The following is an 18,632-nucleotide window of genomic DNA, read 5'->3' on the forward strand; positions in this document are numbered from 1 at the left end:
CTGTAGTTTTTGCAGCCTGGGTGAAGCAAACCTTTAAACGGGGATCTGATGAAGTCATCGCAAGCTGTGAAACCAGGCGGAGCACATGCACAGGGTGAGGTACATATTCTTTTTACATGCAGTTGCATCAGAGATGTAGAAAAGGGAGAGCTGTTTATTTTCCATTCAGCGGCAGGTAATGCAAAATGGTTCCACCTGTTGATCCGATCTGAGAGGAAAAGGCAGCACTGGAAGAACCTCGGCTTTACCGGCCAACTTAAAGAAACCGTCCACACCAAAGTCAGCTTTCTTCCACGAGGTGAAGCTTTGACCTCTTTCTGGTGCTGTTCTACCTTTCGGACTGAAAATACCACACTGGACGAGGATCATAAACAATCCATAATAACAATCACCATGTGGCGGGCTTTTATCGCTAAACCATCAAATGTTCGGAGGTATAACATTTATTTTCCAAACAATCTTTGTTTTACAGCTCTCTCCTCGTGTTTTAATACATATCTATCAATTTGTCACTGTCTTTGGAGTGAACTGCTGCTTTAAGAGATGGAGAAACTGCTGGCAGGCCTCTTAAATACCCGTGCGCAGTTTCAGCCATCAGCTGTAAATCCCGAACGACAGATCATAAAAAGACGATGAAAAGGGTCAGTGGAGGATTCAACAAAGGAGGCAGGTACATCTAAAGGGTTAGTCCAACTAAAAGGAGGAAAAGGGAAAAGAAAACAGGCAGGTAAATGGGAGAAATAGTCCCCAGAGCTCAGTGAAACAGATGAAAGGGTAAGGGGTTAGGGCTAAGAGCCAGGACATCAGCGTGGGTGGATTTGATCACTGTGGGCCCCGTGGATCGCCGCCGAGCTGACACCGAGCTGACACAGAGCCGGGCCGTAACGGCCGGCGTGGAATAAAAAGACATTAAAGTGTTGGTTATGGAAAGTGGTGTGTGTAATGCCTATAAGGTTCGTTTTTACAGCTCATCGCAGGGTGTGTTTTCGTAGTAAAACATGATGTCACTCATAATTACTGTAGAGTGCCCTGAGCCGAGCTGAGGGGAAAAATGGCCCGGTTTGTGTGTGACCTTTAATGAGTGCCATTACACCATAACTATGACTCAGGGAGGCCAAATTGGCATCAAGGTCTCAGAAAGTGTTTGCCTGTGTGAAAAAATTGTCCTTACGTGTGACGAATCATGTGAGAGCAGACAAAAGGGTTAAAGACGACGTGGAATGTTTTAATCTTCAAATTTACAAACTGCCTGAGGTTTGAAAACGACTGCGATCCATCTGGAATTGTTGGTGGTTCTGTATTCGTAAACACTGACTGCTGAAACTTGTTTATTTTTGCTTGATATTATATTCAGGAAGAATATTTAATATTAAATGTTCAGTTTTTGTTTGGTTTTGCTTCCCTGATGTGATTGGAGGGGACACACGGTCTGAGCTCTATCAGTGGCTGGATGGTACAAGTGGTGTCTGTTGCCATGGTCTTTAGAAGTATAAATAACTCTTTGGAAAACTAGCTGGCATCGATGCCCCCCCCCAGGACACCAGCCCCTCTTCATGGAAAAGGTTCAGTCCGAGTTCACTTTCTGCTCTCCTCCTGTAGTGTTTTAATTAGTCTGAAAACGCCTGCTCTATTATTGAGCCATCTCCCTTTGCATGTCAGCTAAATTAGCTGCTAGCCTGGCTTTTTAGTCCAACCCACGCTGGCTCATCTAAATGAGCAGAAGAGTCAAGGAAAAGGTCAAATCACAATACTGAGCAGGAGAGGGGCAGAAAACAAACCAGAGAGGTCTAGAAAGCAGCAGTCCTGAGCAACAGTTTTGCTCTCACACAGGTTTCTGTGTTCACACACAATGGAGACGTGGGCGTATTCCCCCGTCCAGAGGCAGCTCGGCTCAAACCTGACTGCTGGCATTTTTCTAAATAACAGCAGGTCAACCGGTTCCTGCCCTTGCCTTTTAGTCTTCACTGGTGTTTACATAATCTAATGCAGCTCCCCTTCTCAGATGTTTCACCTAATGGTGTTCAGCTGTCGATAACCGAGCCGCAGAAGTCATACAAACTAGTTTGGTTACCTTCAGTGACTTTGTTTCTTCTTTTCTTTTTTACTGTAGTTGGTTTCTTTGACTTTCAGACTCTTTAAGAAACGACATATCTGTCTTAATGGTCACACACAACAAAGAAGAGCCTCTGTCCTGCAGCCTCACTGTAATTACTGACTATGCAGATAATTATAGTTTCTCTAGTGAAAGAAACCGAATCGCCAGTTTGATCCAAAGATTTTTAATGTCTGTGAGAGAAGGAAGCATCTGTGAGAGGTTGAGGGTTTGGCTTCTGGCACAACAACAGCTGGACTCCTGTCAGAAATGAACCTGTTAAGTCCAGTTTTCTGGAGGGCTGCCCTGCAAGCTGCTGTGTTGGAGCCTCAAGTTTAGTAATTTAGACATCAGCCATCATGTTTAATGTTTTGTTTTGTTGTTTTGTTTTTTTTTTTTAAGCAGAAGGTGGAGCAGAAGGTGGAGCTGAGGAGCGGTGAGAGGGAGGACCTGACCTTTCCTGCACTTTCTTATACAATCTGCTTCCTGGTCTGTTTCCCTGCAAATGTAGCATCATTTAAAAAATGAACATCATGTTGTGAGACTGAGACCATAAAGTCATCAGGAAACGGTTTACTGAGGAGGAGGGACATTTTCCCATACACGTCAATACAGTATGATTTAAATATGTAACTGTGAGAGACGTCTTGGATACATTAAGTTTACTTTTATGTGGTTTGATTGATCGTCAGCAGCCGTCCATCCACTTCTTCCTCTCAGCTACAGCTGTGCACTCAGAAGGGCTTTAGCTGAATACATAATTAATACACAATAGACGGACACTCACAGGAAACACAACTGATGCTGATGCCATTAAACTGCTGCAGTTGATGGAAATACAAATGGATTCCTAAAGCCTGAAAAACGTGGCTGACGGGGGCTGAACTCAAGACCTCAAGTCCTCTGTGCCAAATCCAGGTCCAGTCTGCGTTATTCTTTAAAGATGGGACTTCGTAGCTTTTCTTCACATTGTATCAATAATGTTTTCTGCTCCAATCCCTTATTCCACATTTATATTTGATAATAAGATCTAACGGTGAGCTGGCAGCTAACTGGAGCTAAAACAAGAAGATTCTGTTGCTTCTAAGGACAATGAAAAGATGCGTGTCCGTCTAACGCCACTTTTCTTTCGGCACCTTTTCTATTTTCCTCCGCACTCGGACCGGCCCACCTTGTGGCTGCTGGGAGATCTGTGACCCAGCTGCAGAGCCTCTACATAAAGAAGTGCTGACAAAGAAGCTGATATACGGTGAGAAATGGACAGGAAGTGAGCGAGGGAGATTGGAGGCCGTCCTGGAACTGTGATGCTGTTACTTCCACACCGACTCCTCTCCCGCCTTATCAACCCGCCTGCCCAGCTGCTCCTGATTGAACCGGCAGCGTCACAGCGGCCGGCTGAAATAGATTGTGTTGCTGTTTTCTTGTACATCCAACACCTCCCTGCCAATTCCCCTCCCTCCTCCTCCTGTTGTCCGACTCCCTGGCTCAGGTCCCTGCTGCTTATTTATTTGTTAGGGCCTTTTCTCATTTGAGCCGGAGCAGCTCATCATTGCAGCAGCGGAGTCTGGCTGTGTGAACAGAGACCTCTTCCACCCGGGGAGGATTTATGCTCCTCTGACAGGGCACAGTACGAGCGAGCAGAGGACAAATACAGCCCCGTGTATCACGTCCAAACTGAGCTGCACATTCTCCCTAAACATGCGGCAGCTCATGCTTTAGCAGAAAAAAAAAGCTCCTACAACTTTGTTTTTTTCTTTACGTTTGTTTTCTTGCACTTCTCGCCATGACACGCCTTGTTTCTCAAACCCAAGAGGTTGTAATGTTAATCACTGTGAGTGTGGACTGTCAAATTAAAAATGTAAGAAATAATGAGACTCCAGCCTATAAAGATCAAGGTGTAATTAAATATTCAAGAACTGGTGGGAGTTTTATAGGTCGTGTCATTTATGGGGGCAGCTGGTGCAGATCCACTGCAGGATTACAGGTTTGATGACTTTAACTTTGATGTGTGAGTAGAGATCTTAAAGCAAACCAAAAAAGTGGCGTCCTCCACAATCCCTCACATTACCAACACCAGCATCACAGTTCGACCTTCGGAGCCTGATGATCAACCAATTCAACTTTTTTTTTTTTTTTACATTTGAGATTAGGCTCAATCTATTTCAGGGTTGAAAATTGATTGAAGTATATGAATCACTGTATTCTCTCTGTCTCAGTGTTTTTCTGTGTAACAAAGGAAATAATTATTCGCTTTTGATTTAATTTTGGAGTAACAATTATAAAAAGTAAAAAAAAAAAAGAAGTTTTATTTATTTACATATATATATATATATATAGATATATATATATATCTATATATATATATAGATATATATATTAATAAGATGTTGTAATTTAGCTCATATTGTAGTAAATTCAGCTGAATTCATCCTTTCAGCCTGACTGATGAACAACAGCTGCTGGAGGTTCTCTATACTTCCAGTCCACGTTAGCCGCAGAGGGAAATGACTTCTGTGCTGCTCTGTACAGCAGGAACGGTGATTATAAATGGAAATGAGTGGTCTCGGGGAGAGGCAGAGATCTACGTAGGTTAGGATTTGAATTTTTTTTCAGCGTGTTGGAAAACATTGAGAGGAATATTTAAATTGACGAGCTAAATAAAAGATGAGGGTGCAGTGTTGTTTAGACTCAGGTTGATTTGAGGAGTTAATTAGAGCCGTTGCAGCATCTATTTAAGTCATTAAATCTTTCACATTAACGGCTGTCGCGATGAAAACAGTGAGACGTATGCCTGAACATAAAGGGGACGACACCATCCTTTGCTAATATTTTCCGAGCTTTAGCTCATCGACGTTTATCTGCGTGTCCGACCGACCGACCACACACGGCTCTGATTATGCAAAGCTGTTTGCAAATAGCGCATCACCAGGAAGAGAAAGTCAATGAGCAACACTTTCTGCTGTTATCTAAGAGACTGGTTTAATGAGTTAATGGTTAGTGAGCTAATCAGAGTGATACTTCAACCTGGAACAACAGCCCACCAACACCCCCAACTCATTTCACTGGTTGAAACAAGTGCCATCGTCAAGGACACACAGGAGGGTAGGTGGGATGACAGGAGTGATACAGTGAAGGTATGGAGGCTGAACACAGGGAGGGAGGGGGGTGGGGGGGTCTGTTTGTACCAGAGTGAAACATCAGTTTTCTAGTTTTGTGTTTTTGGTTAGTCTGCGTTAGAGGTGTGCGGTGAGGCGTTTGGGGCCCAGCAGCGCAAAAACCCTGCAGGTTAGAATCCCTCCCCCTTACCCTCCATCTCCACACTGATTGGCTCCGAGTCAGGTGACCCCTGTTCCCCCACTGGGGGAGGGCCATCAGGACCTGTACCTCTTTCAGGGTCACCTGCCTCCTTTGGGAATGCCGCCCCATGATGGGTGGTGCTGGCGCTTGTGGGTGTGGTCTTCCCTGTGTTGTAATGAAGGAGGGGAAGGAGGAGGAGGAGGAGGAAGGGGGGAGGGGAGGGGGAGGGAGGGTGACAGAGTGAGTGATTAGTGAAATGTGAATCAGCTGGTGGGACAATCAACTGCAGAAAAATGAGGGTGAGTCCTGAGTGGAGAGAAAACCGTCACCCGTTAACACAAAAACTCAGTGATGATAGTGAGCAACGTGATGGCACACAGAACAGGAGTTAATTCCACCCCCACCCATGTTATTCACCATCTGGGACACCTCACACCTTAATTTGGATACTTCCATAATCTCATGGGGCCTCAGCTCAGCGTATCAGCGGCTCTGTTTTTTTCCTCACTACGAGCTGAATTGCTTCACAGATCTGTCCTGTCACCTCGAGGCAGAGCAGCAAACATTACGATGGCCGTGTTTGGATTCATTTCAAACATGTGCAAAGAAACATGCTGGGCATTAGCTGCCACGGGCCTGGTATCATCAAGCATATTCATCTTGATGACACAATCCACATCTTGATTGCGTTATTAGCTCTCCATTGTCCTTGAGGTCTTGTGAGCCGCATGCTGCTATTGGCTTGTGCCCCTGCACTAATAAGCCAGCCTTAATCATAGTGTTCTGCAGAGCTCACAACAAGACTGGAGGAGAAGGACTTGTTCTCTCTTTCACCGTGAGCCAGTTGACAACGTTCTCTCTGAATGAGAGGCCCCGTCAGTCCACCATCTGCGCCGGGCAAATTAAAACTGTACACTGGGGGGTGTTTGGCCCTGGCACCTCAGACAATAGCTCCAGGACTCCATCATCAATTCATCACAATTGTGTTCTGAGTGCACATAGGCACTTTTTGTTTGTCCTCTTTTACTCTTGATGAAGTAAACAATAGAAAGTGCACGTTGCACAACAGAGGAACATTTGATTACCTACAGAAGCGGGCGTTTGACTCGAGCCGATTGTTTGGCTGAGAGGGAAGAGGAAGAAAGAAAAAGGTCCAGCTTTGGTGCACTTTTGAACAGTAACCCAGCCTCAGTGTGACTACAGCTTTGTGTGGCATACGGGGTGTTTTATTGATAACTGACTTAAAAGGCCTTTCGTGTGAAACAGATAGGGACAAAAAAGCAGCAAAAAATGAAATGATAAAACAACAGAAACTGAATCTGACTTCAAACAGCGGTGAGGCATCGGCCCGGCCGGAGCCCCGTAGGATTAAGCAGAAGGGTTGCTCATCGAGTCTTGCTCCCGACCGAGTGGTAATTCCTCCAGCAGGGACGTTTTAGAGACTGCTGAGGCATTGTGGGACCGTGGAGGTCTGGGCCGAAGATCCTGGCAGACAAAACGGCCTCTGTTCTGAGAAAGACATTGGAAGCGACGCAGGATGGATGGCTCTGCCGAGGCCGTAATGACTGACATCCTCCAGCATGATGGGCTCAGAGCTGATACTAATCACTGTGTTGGATCAGCTGCTGCCATTAACTCCCCTGTGTCCCAATTTGCTCAGTGACAAAGGCAGCTGACTTTGAGCAAGTCCTAAAAACTTCTCATAAAGTTGAGACGGGCCTTCAGTTAGTTTGGCTGGCACGTAGCTCTCTGATTGAATATGAACGTTCTGAATGCTGCAGCTGAAGAAAGTTGTGCAGCACCACGCCTTCGATCGTTTGCGAAGGCGAGCCAGCTCAGCGGCCTTTCTGTTCCTGCTCCAGTCATGCCAGGAGCTGAGCGGCGTGGCCGGCAGGGGAGTAATGGGACGTGACAGGGATGATGATCCTTCTTGATACAAGGCATTAGGCAGCCTGGCCAGGGGGGGGGGCATACAGCCGCCTCAAGAAAAGACTCTGTCTGGGGAAACATTTAATTTAGCTACATTTGGGTCTGAATGGGTCTGATTATTATTTCACCGATTTCATTAACATGATACGAAACAGAAAAGGACAGGAAGCAGATTATCAGATCAGAGTGGTAATCGTCTTCCAATCTTACCAAACATATTTGGGGAATTACAAAAGAAAAAAAATAAATAAATAAATAAACAGTCTTCGTGGTCAATTGCAGCTCCTGTTCTGGACTACAGCTGAATTTAGAGCTTCATTTACAGATTCACTATCCGATAAGTGCTATAAAAAAAACTCTGCTTTGTTTACACCACCGTCATTATCTGTCTGCTCATGTACTTTGTTCTAACGCTGGCACAGCACCTCAGGATTATCGTTCAGTTTATGTGTTAACCGTAAAGAGAAATGGTGGAGAACACTGAAAGTAAGGCCTTGGGCTGCAAAGCAATAATGGTTTGGACCACGGAATAAAACAAAAGGCCTTGTTGCACGGCTGTTGATGGACCAATGCAGCTTCTGATGGAATCAAACCAGCCGGTCACTTTACTAGCCTTTACCCTGAAGAAGCTAAGTCAGAAGGTAAAAGACGTGTCCACTGACCATACGCTGAATCTAGCGCCGTGTTCTGCTTGCGAGTCGTCGCCAAGACATCTGGAGAAGAGAAACACAAAAAGGCGTCAGTGTGTCTGCGCTGTCACATCCAAGACACATAAAGGAGAAAAAAAAAAAAAAGAAAAGCTGAAGCTAAATTTCACACTGAAACAAATACATCTTAATGCTCCAATTCAATTTGTTCGACCTGCAAATGAGGGAAAAGCAAATGTGTCCATCTCACCGTGGCAGGTGTCAGGCTGCTGATGGAAGCCGGTCTCCACATCCTGTTCAAACCCGCCTCTGTAGAGAGACACACAAACACACAAAGACACCGGTCAGTAAATTTGCATCTTCCCCCAAATCTTTCCCAAAATGGGTTTTTGCTGATGAGGTCTGCTTAGAGACGGGGAGGTAAACGCACTGTAACAAAATGTAATTTGTTTTGTGTCTGGCCGAGGTCGAGGCGCGCGTAGCTTCTATTTGTTTTTTGGACTCGGTGGCCAGACCTGAAGGGAAAATCCATCATCGGATTTTCTTACAAGGACGCACATCATCAATTTTCTGGTGCTCAGCAGATTCCAGGAGTTAGTAAAAGTTGTACTGTCCTTTCTTTTTCCACTCCTCCTCTGCTCACTCTTCTGTTAATAATTTTAAACAAATTTTAGGAGCCATCGGGCACCTTCTGTGGCCGCTCTGTATTTTAGTCTGCTTTGGAAATTGGTACCTGCAGTCCCAGTTTAAAAAATAAAGTGGAAAATGTTGATTCAGAGCGACCGACACAAAAACCGACACATGTCATTGATGTGGATATTTTCCTGGAGGGCTGAACACATTAGGTCCGTGTGCAGAAACAGCAGAATCACACATGAGGTTGGGTTTTCTTTTTTGGACGGTGAGCATATGGAAAAGGGCCGGAGTCTGCAAGAAAACCAACCACACATACCAGCACCGCCTGCCGGAGCATCAGGAGGACTTATCGAGACCTCAACCAACCCTGACGTTGCACATCGGTTTGTGAATTTAGAAAACAAATATTTGGAGCTGAGGAGGAGCGACGGCTGGATCGGACCTGTTCTGGACTCTCTCCCAGTTTTAAAGTCGTCCCAGATGTTTCTGGGCTACCTGAGAAACTCATGAGGGCAACAAACTCAGACAAAAGCTGGTCTGTCCAAAAAAACCCAGAAACCGGTCTCATGTTGGCTGTGTGACGCAGCGAGGAAGCACAACAACCACTTAACAAACACAGGAGGCCAAATGCATGACTGTTTTCTTTCTTTTTTATTTTCAGAGTCAAAAATCCGACTTCAAGAGGCGTTTCAAGTTGAAATTTCCAACTGAGTTAGCTTTAGGAATTTACAGCCCAGTCCAGTTGCCCTTGATTGCAATTGTGCAGATTCAAGGCAGAAACGTTTCTTTTCACTTCTTCGTACCGTCTCATGTTGGAATCCGGTGATGAAATAATGAGTGAACTTTGGCAGGTTGATTAGTTTTTGTTGTCAGAGTGGTAATTATGTGTATGGATGATTGGATCTAATCAAATAAACTTCAAATCTGAGGCACACCGACAAATGAAAGCTCAATCACGTCAAATGAATTCTTCCAAAATGTTTTTTACTTTGTAGTTTCTGCCACCCTGGACTTGTTGCTGCGCAATTCAAACCTTCGTTATTCGTCTTTTGAAGCTCTCCAATCTGACATGAAAATGTGCTGGTGATTGATGGGACGTTCTCTCTCCAGCAGACACAAACATCTTTCACCTTGGAGTCAATCACAAATCGAAGGCTCATCCAGACGCATCCATTTCGGCGGCGGAGTAATGGGATTGAGCTGATGCACGGTGGAGCGGAAGCCCTTCTAGCTCAGCGGGGCTTTGCATCAACGCCAACAAATCCTCCCACATGTTGTAATGAACCAAATAAATAGACACAAGCTCAGATACTGCACAAGCCGAGTGTAATGATCCAGGAGCCGTGCAGAAACACTTTGTACATGCATGCACGCACGCCTACTCTCTAACAAACCAATTAGTTCCTCATATAACCTAAATACAGACCTACATCTCACACGGATGATATGCAGCATCCGTCTATAATTAGCAAGCAAACCGCACTTACACACACATACGCACAATTCATAATGCTGTATATAGTTTTGTTAAGAGACTCACAATCATTGACAGAGCAGGAGAAATAAGAGCTATCCAAGCTGGACACGGGAGACAGTGAGCAGGGAACGACTGAGAACCTTTGATGCAGCTCAAACAAAAAGAGAAGAATGCACTTAATTTCTTTCTTCAGTGTGTGCGTTAAAGCAACAACTCGGCAGTCTTCTGTCAGGTGTAGAACACCTGGTGCAGTAAATTACACCCTCTGTTACTCACAAACGCCCGGCTCTCTTATGGTGAAGGACGGGGTCCTGATTATCAAATCAAAGACTGCTGATGCTCAGCGCTGAGGATGAGCAGAGAACAAACTTAAAGAAAAAAAAAAAAGGAAAAAGGCAAAATATTTTGAAGAGTTCACATTAATCGCACCATAAAGGACGAGCTTACAAGCGACTGCAGCAGTAAAATGCCTGCATGTATCAACACAGCCGGCAATTCATATTTCATTTACAGCTTCTTCATGGAAAGCACAACTTCTGCCTTTGCTCTGACTGACGTCTTCCTTCATCAGAGTCCACATGGTGTTTGCAGTTTATTCCAGAGGAGTTCTCTGTGACTTCTGACGTGAGCTCCTGATGCAGTTGTTCAGACTGAGCTGGAGGGTTTTATGACACAGAGGGATGAGCGCTTTCAGGCTCTGGGGCCTGCTATATGAAGACCACACAGACCGTGAAGGCTGAGACGGTCCCAGTCTACTGTCCAACAGCAGAGTCCTGTCCTCTTCTTGAAGACATTCATCACCTGTACGCTGAATCCTATTGGATTACACAAATGCCACATTCTTTGAGCTGATTTCAGTGGCTGAATGCAGCCTTTGAGGGACGTGGGCCCTGAATTGAGACTTTATTGTCGCCTTCCGGTGCTTCAGGAGAACTGTTGATAAATGATACAAAGATAATGAGACGGTTGCTGAAATGACATTTGCTCCATCTGCCTTAAGAAAAGGCTTGGAATGTGTGACTGAATTAAAATCTATTTTCAGCCCTGGAAGCTTCAAATGTTCACATCACACCTGTGAAAGCTGCACACTGGACCGAAGCCCTGTTTCACACGCCCACGTGCAAAACTCAGGTTTAAGTTCATCACGGAGAAACATGAATACGAAAACAGACATTTTTTGACTTTAAATCTGTTAAATCTGAGCCTGCAAACAACGTTTAGTTACCCGGGAGGATGACAGGTCACGTTTAGTGGACTTCTCACCGAGCTTCGCCATAATAGACCTTCTCTGGACTTCATGCACTTCAACAAATACACAGAACGCGACCATCAGGGAAGAATTAATTTTTGTTCTGCTCGGCTTTCCAAGCACAAGATGCCTCTGGCTGTCAGATATCGACATCTGTCTGCCTTTACCCATAAACCCTTTCAGGCTGGGTCGGTGCCCTGGTGCTGGCTCAACAAACATCCTGACTCTTCAGCTGATGACGTGACGCTGCTGTCTCAATGTATTGATGGCGTTGTTCTCATTCAGCTCCCCCCCAAAAAACTTTGAGTGAGTTTTGGTTGAGCAGTTTTGATGTGTGATTATTATTTGTGTCCTAGCAACGATAATAAACGAGGCACAACAACGATCCATTTAGCAGATCGGAGAAAACACATTTTTGGCCGGCTCATTTCAGGATTTAATGAACGCTGCGTTGACTCAACCTTAAATAATGTACCACACAGATGTATTCACTTAAGGTGAGTGTCTACACAACAAATGAACACCTGCAGCTGAAAGTCCATAAACAAGATAAAAATGCAGCCAGAACGTAATGATTTTGTGAGCAGCCCATATGATAAAACCACCCAGTGCATGAATACAAATGAGTTTGGATGGATAGAAATGTTTTGGTGCCTAATCTGCAGAATGAAAAATAAAAACTCTTCCATAATGACACAGACTAAACTGAACACAACCAAAACATGATAACGATGATAATCTCATTCATGCAGCCCAAGATAAAGCACTCTGAACAAAAAAATGAAAATGCATAGAAGCATTAAAATCTAAACTCCAATCAACTGATGAAGCTTTTGAACTGTTGGATGCTGATTTCATGGATTTCACTGTAAAGGCTGACCATGCAGCATCTGTCCACGTTCACGGAATATAAAGAAAATGGACGCAGCTGGCCATCTTGGCGGTGTTCTCCCAGCCAATCCTAAAAATGTTCATCTTTCAGACATATCTCAGGTCTATGTCCATTTTTATGTCCAGTTTATGTTCTCGGCCCGATTTTAATAAAATCGTTTGTCCTCCTGACGGATCGGGACGAGGTGGCGCTGACAGTCAGGAGATGTGCAGTCTCTAAAATCAAACAAATGAGAGCAGCAGACAGCGACTGAGGTGCTCAGAAGGTGATTAGAGAATCATTAAACACGGTTGATATTCAGGACGGCACTCTGAACTGCTGACATTATGCAGCTGAGGAAACTTGGATGGGAACAACCAAAAATAGCGAACAAAGACAGAGAGAGAGCAGCGTGGTTTATTCTCTAATCAAATAATTCAGGTTTTGAGCCAAAACCATAGCTGAGATTTCCACCTGGCTCTGTTGAAGTCCTCCAGCCCCATCTGCACCGAATTTTGAGCCTCTTTATCTCCTCCAGCATTAACATTTTAACACAATTTCATGTGGGATTTTGGCCACAGCCTAATGACACGAGTCTACCTCAGTCGTCAGTCGTTCTGTATGAGCTGTGTCAGACTGCCAAGGTAAAAAAAAAAAAAACAACAAAAACCTGTGCATGTTGTTGGAAATAGCTAAGTGTGGGTGTCTCATTTTGTTTTTAGGTGTTAATAATCCTGGTTTTCTCCTTACAAGGGCAGCACACATCTGCGGCAAATCATCAAAACACCTACTGTCTTCTGTTTACGTACACACACAAATCAGCATCTTTACACTGGGAGATGTCGTTGTCTCAACGATGCGCCAAAGAAAAGATCTAATGTTCCCGGACCGGCTCCTCCTGTCTAATGTCCAATGGCGACACAGCTTCCATCTCTTTGTACTGTACTGTGTACTTGTTTTTGTACAGCTCATAGTTTTACATGTTTTTCTTCTATTTTGAAACCTCCTTGATTTTCTGTTTTACTTAAGTCAATTATTATTTGTAGCTTTTATCTTGAGGCAATTTCCAAACAGAGCTGGATTAGACATTCTCTTGAAAATATTTACAGAGACACAACAATTCCCACCAAGAGTGAGTGACTGGAGACAGTGGTGAGAAAACCCTTTTAAAGAGGCAGACATGTCGAGCAGAACCAGATTCAGGGTGGGCGGCCATCTGCCTCCACCGGTTAGGGTGAGACGGCGAGAACGGGGGAAACGATCGCCAACAGAGGAAACCACAGAAATGTTCTGCTGCCTTTGTTGAGCACTTTGCAACGATGACTTTGGAAAGCGCATGGACAGAAAAAAGAAAACACCATGAGACCACCAACCGCCGTGTCAGAAAGCATCAAGACACGACTCAAGATGCTGCATTCTCTGACATTTTGTGCGTTTTCTTAACAATAACCAAAAAAAAACAAAAAAACAAAAAAAAAACCAAAACAAAACACAAACAAACAAAAAAACAGTATATCACCAGCCTCATCTGCAAAGGGGCTTCAACCTGCTCTGCACAGCTGACCTGCTTTTCCTTCCCATCCAGAGTGTTTATCCGTCTCCTGTCCTTGGCCGTGTTCTGTTTTGGCACTGTGCTTTGGCGAGACTGATGCATTATGGATGACACAAGAAGTAAAACAGCCCCAAACGCTGTGAAGTTGAGCCGTCCGGCCGCACAAACTTTCAACGTGTGAGATGAAAAGACAGAAAGAGAAAGAGAGCTGCAAATCCTCCTTTCCCCCTCCATCTCCTACCCTCTGGATCAGCTACAAATCAGTCATTAAAATTTATGCCACCTCTGGATGAGAAAGGACTGGAGTAAAAAAAAGGAGGCTGATAGTCCATGAAAAGAGTGATCTGACAGAGGAGACAGAGAGAGAGAGAGAGTGGCGGCGGCGGTTGGGAGGAAGTCCCAGGAGGTTGATGACTATTGAGCCGCTTCATCTCAGACTCGGGTCAGGCTCCTTCTGCTGCCGCCTGATTCACATCAGTTCCTCCTTCTCGCCATCCTTTTATCGCCCTCCGTTCTTTTCTCCCCTTTCAGCAGCTCTTCCTCACCTCCGTTCAGTGATATATGTGTTTTGAAAAAGGAATCACTTAAGGCAGGTTCAAAATCAGATGTCACACAGACAGCCTGTGCCAAACGTTTCTTTTCTCCCAGAAAAAAGCCAAAATGTAAAACAGATGGTTTGACAAAATTCTGCACTTTCACTCTCCCCTTTCTCACTTTAGCGCCTTTAGGTTCGTTTATTTCATCCTCCTTTACATCCATTTCCTCTTTCACACCTCCTTTTTCTACTGTGCAGTTCATCGTGGCCGGTTTGTCTCCTTTGGTCTTCCTCTTGCTCTCTGGAAGGGGCCTGATGGCTGAGACTGGACAGGATTCCTTGGTTCTGGTCCACTGGTTTCCATCATGGCTGCATCCTGAACGCCAAATGCCGTCCCATAAATCAAACCTTGGCGAGCAGCTCTGGAGTGCCTCGCCTGCGTGAAGCCACAGCGCCACTTCCTCTCTCTTCGCCTCCAGTGACAGCTACCAACTCCTAACCTCAAACCACACACCTCACTCTTTACTTCATCCTCAACTCAAATCCTGAACCTCACATAAAACTTTTCCATCCTACTTGCAAACCTTCCCTTCTCATGACTAAACTGGATCCTTCAGTGAAATCTGATTAGCTTTAGATCGTTTCTGTGTGTATTATAACAAGCTCCAATGTTGCCTTTCACTCCTGAACATCCTGCCTGTTGTGAGCTGGCTGATTGTGAGTGTCCTCCTTTTGACTCCTCAGCTCATGACATAATAAAAGAGTGATTGTGCAGAGAAAAAATGCTTGAAGTTGAGGATCTTATGTGTTTTTTTATGCTCTTGCTCCGATGGTAAATATCAGGTTAGCTTAGCATTTAGCTCCGTCTCAAAGGTCATAAAATGTGCAGCTCATTTATCAACACGTTGTATCCTGATAGTTTTATCCGGAGAAGATTCTGGTCTAACAGGAGGATTATGCGCATGATTATTTCTTGGCCGGCTCAGAGGCTTCATGAAGTCTCGTCTCCACCATGACTGCCAGACGATCAGCTGCTGGAAACAGCTGAAGGACAAAACTCCCCAAATTCACTGCAGACCGACTGTGAGCAGAAACGAGTCCTTAAAAGTTAAAAACAAAAGCCTGCTCCCACTGTGAGGTCTGAGAAAACAATAAAGGATGATAAAAATAAGGGAACCCAAATATCACACTGTCGAACACACAAATGTAGGAGGGCACCGAGAAACCAGCCTCGAAAAGAAATAAAGAAATAAAAAATAAAACCCCATTAGCCTCTGTCTGCGTGAGGGCAGGGACAGAAATATGTCTGACTGGCCAAGCAGAAGAAATGCAATAATTCCAGGTCTGCCCATTTTCAGACGTCTGGGGGGGTGAGTCTGTCCACACACACACACACACACACAATATTTAGAGCCAATGTACATAAAAGTAAAAGAGCAGTGATTTAGCATCAGGCTGTACATCAACCACACAGTGACACGTGAAGTCCTTGGCTGTCAGGAAACAGACAGGAGGAGTAAAGAGTACCCTTAACTGCCTCTGCTCCTCCTCATCCTCCACCCTTCACTGCTTCCATCTATCTGTCCATCCAACCATCCATCCGTCTTCCCTGGTTTACGTTGGTGTGTCGCTGTGAATGAAGCTTAGAGAGGAAGACGACGGCGATCAACAGTTCAATAACCGACCTGTCACTTTTAGAGCAAACTGGAATCATATTGGATTTTACCACATAATGCTGCTTATACTGTACAAAGATTTGGTGACTGATGTTCGATGGGGAAACGGAAAATGGCTGTTTACAGGTGAGATACAAACAGTATCAGTCAGTTTAAAGGAAGGAATTTTTTATAAATCACAGTGAAATATATTTCTGAAGTTACTCATTTATACAGTTATTGTAATAATAGTGATGATAGTATTTTTACAGCACTTTCAGTGGAGCTTAGAAAGTACTTCACAGAGTCAAATGTAAAACATCCAAATAAATTAAAGTGAAATGAAATTCAGAAACTGAATCGTGACTTTCTAACCAATTTGAATCCAACCGAAGTCCAAATCCTCCTGACAGACTTTGAGCTCTCAGTCTTTAAACTGCATCTTTTTAGATAAAAGTTCGGAATCATCACGTTCAAAGTTTGAGTTGTTTTTCTGCAGGATTCTTTCTGGGATGCTTTTACCTCGTCTTACATTTTCCAGGCTAATCATCACAGTTATTCCCTACAATACTGGGAATAACATGCCACAGCTATTTAACTAAAACTCAGACTGTATTTAAGGAGCTCAACACTTTCAGCTGTGAACTGTTCCAGCACCTACCAGCTTCTTTCTGACCTCCAGTGTATTTAATCACACGGCTGCACTTTGTGTGTTTGTGCAGAAACTGCTGTTCAGACGTTCTTTATGTTGACTTTGCCCACTTGTCTAATTTGCAGATAACCTGCTGATCATCAGGAGGCCGAGCAGGAGCTCAACCAGAGCAGATATGAAAATGATTGCTTCTTCTCCTGCTCAGCTTCACATTGTTGACTAAGTTACACATCTGTCCACCCTGACTGAGTTAGAGAACTGATAATGACTTTATAGAACTGTGTCCACCCATGTGCTTTCAGACTGACCAAACAGCACGCTGTCTGATCTCACTAATTAGTCCAACTACGTCCAGGGAAGACTTAGCGGCTGAAAGCTCCTGCTGGAGTGTTTGATTAGAGAGCAAATCTGCACACTGTTGTCTCTTGGTTGCTCATGTTTGGAGACCTCTGTTAAAGGACAAGTCAACAATGAATCCAGTTTGGGGGGAAAATTACTGCTGCATCGTTAATAAGGGGAAGGTTTGAAGTATGCTTTATTTCTGGGCAGCGATATGAAATCAGTACGAGGTGTCAAAGCAGGAAATTACTATTTAACACATAATTAATATGATGACATCCTTTTATTTCTCCCTCACTGAGGCTTGAAAAGTTCTTATTTAACTTTATCTGACATGTCCACAATGGGACATGTCACAAGGCCCAGTCCAATTAATGTATGATATTATGAACGTATTGGAGAAAATTTTAAATGCAGCTGCACGTTGGTGGTGAACCTCCATTATGGGGGGCTGTGGGTTCCCTCCAGCTCCCTCTAATAGCCCCAGGGAGAGGCATCGGGGTAACTGGGGACTCAGAATAGTATCTGGGTTGACTGGCTGTTTGTCTCCTTCCTTTACCTGCCGAACCCCAGCCTCACTCAATGTCAGCTGAGATTGGATACAGATGGATGAAATATTTTAAAAACATTTCACTGAAACTTTTCCTAAACCATCTCAGTCCTTGTTCCACTCTTCTGTGAAGATTGAAACGACCAAAAGAAATTCACAACTAAATTAAATCATCGTTTAAATAAATCCAAATCATGACAGCCTCTTGTTTGTGTCAACAGTCAGCAGTCCTGCTGCTCTGAATGTCTCAGTTTACTTTGAATGTGATTGTTCTCTGTACCTCCCAAACTTAACAGCTTGACTCAGGTGACATATTGTGATATGTGATATTATTGTGGTGAGGTATTATTGCAGTATTTTGGCAGATGCCATCGAACAATTTACTGTAAGCAAGGCAATCACATCAGTGGCACTCCACCTCCGCTTCACCTGTCATGAAATATCACTAAATATGAAATATTATTGCCCCTGCACTACAAGATTCTATTAACAGAAACTCAACCAAGACCCATTTTCCCTTGAAGCCCCTAAAAACACGACGAGCTGTTGGTTGAGCTGCTCTGGGATGGACTTTTATTGTGAAAGACGAGCAAAGGAAACAGTAAAGGCCTGGGGGGGCCCAACATGTGCAAACAATGACTGTGCAGCGGAGACACCAGCAGAGTTCTCGGAAACATGTCAGACGATCTAAATTTATAGTAATATTTGCCCTTGAAATTATATCGTTTGCAGACTGCAACTCCAGCGCAGAAACTGTCTTCAAGTGTCATAACTTTATAAACGGCCAATATCTCTTAATAATACATCGGCACTTCAGTGCAGGCCGTTGGCCTAAATGAGTGTCACAGGTGATTCTGGAACACGCACTTAAGAAGAGCAGGACACAAACAACACAGCAGTGGAGCAGCTTTTATCAATTTCAGAGTCATCATTAAATCCCATGGAAGGCTGTTAATGGTCGTCGTGGCAACATTTCTCAGTTTCAGCACATAATAAGCAGAAACTAGGTGTGGATGTGTGTGTGTGTGTGTGTGACTTACTTGAATCCAGGTGAGATTGTAGCACAGCTGCCGGATTTCAGCCAAATGCAATAAGGGTCCCGTGACGACAGACAGCTTCTGTACAACAGACACAGACAGACAGACAGACGG

General features: G+C 44.2%; 1 protein-coding gene across 1 annotated transcript in view; it reads right to left on the reverse strand.

Moving 5' to 3' along the window:
• The window catches only part of sema6cb (semaphorin 6Cb), a 91,162-nt gene that overhangs the window by 8,870 nt on the left and 63,660 nt on the right, over positions 1–18,632 (reverse strand). The window contains exons 16-19 of the mRNA XM_029503530.1: positions 18,522–18,599; positions 8,216–8,274; positions 7,981–8,031; positions 5,399–5,554 (exon numbers count right to left, since the gene is read on the reverse strand). Coding sequence (XP_029359390.1) covers positions 5,399–5,554; positions 7,981–8,031; positions 8,216–8,274; positions 18,522–18,599 — 344 coding nt within the window. The remainder of the gene's footprint in view (positions 1–5,398; positions 5,555–7,980; positions 8,032–8,215; positions 8,275–18,521; positions 18,600–18,632) is intronic.

Source organism: Echeneis naucrates, chromosome 6, assembly GCF_900963305.1.
Source record: "Echeneis naucrates chromosome 6, fEcheNa1.1, whole genome shotgun sequence".
Classification (NCBI taxonomy): domain Eukaryota; kingdom Metazoa; phylum Chordata; class Actinopteri; order Carangiformes; family Echeneidae; genus Echeneis; species Echeneis naucrates.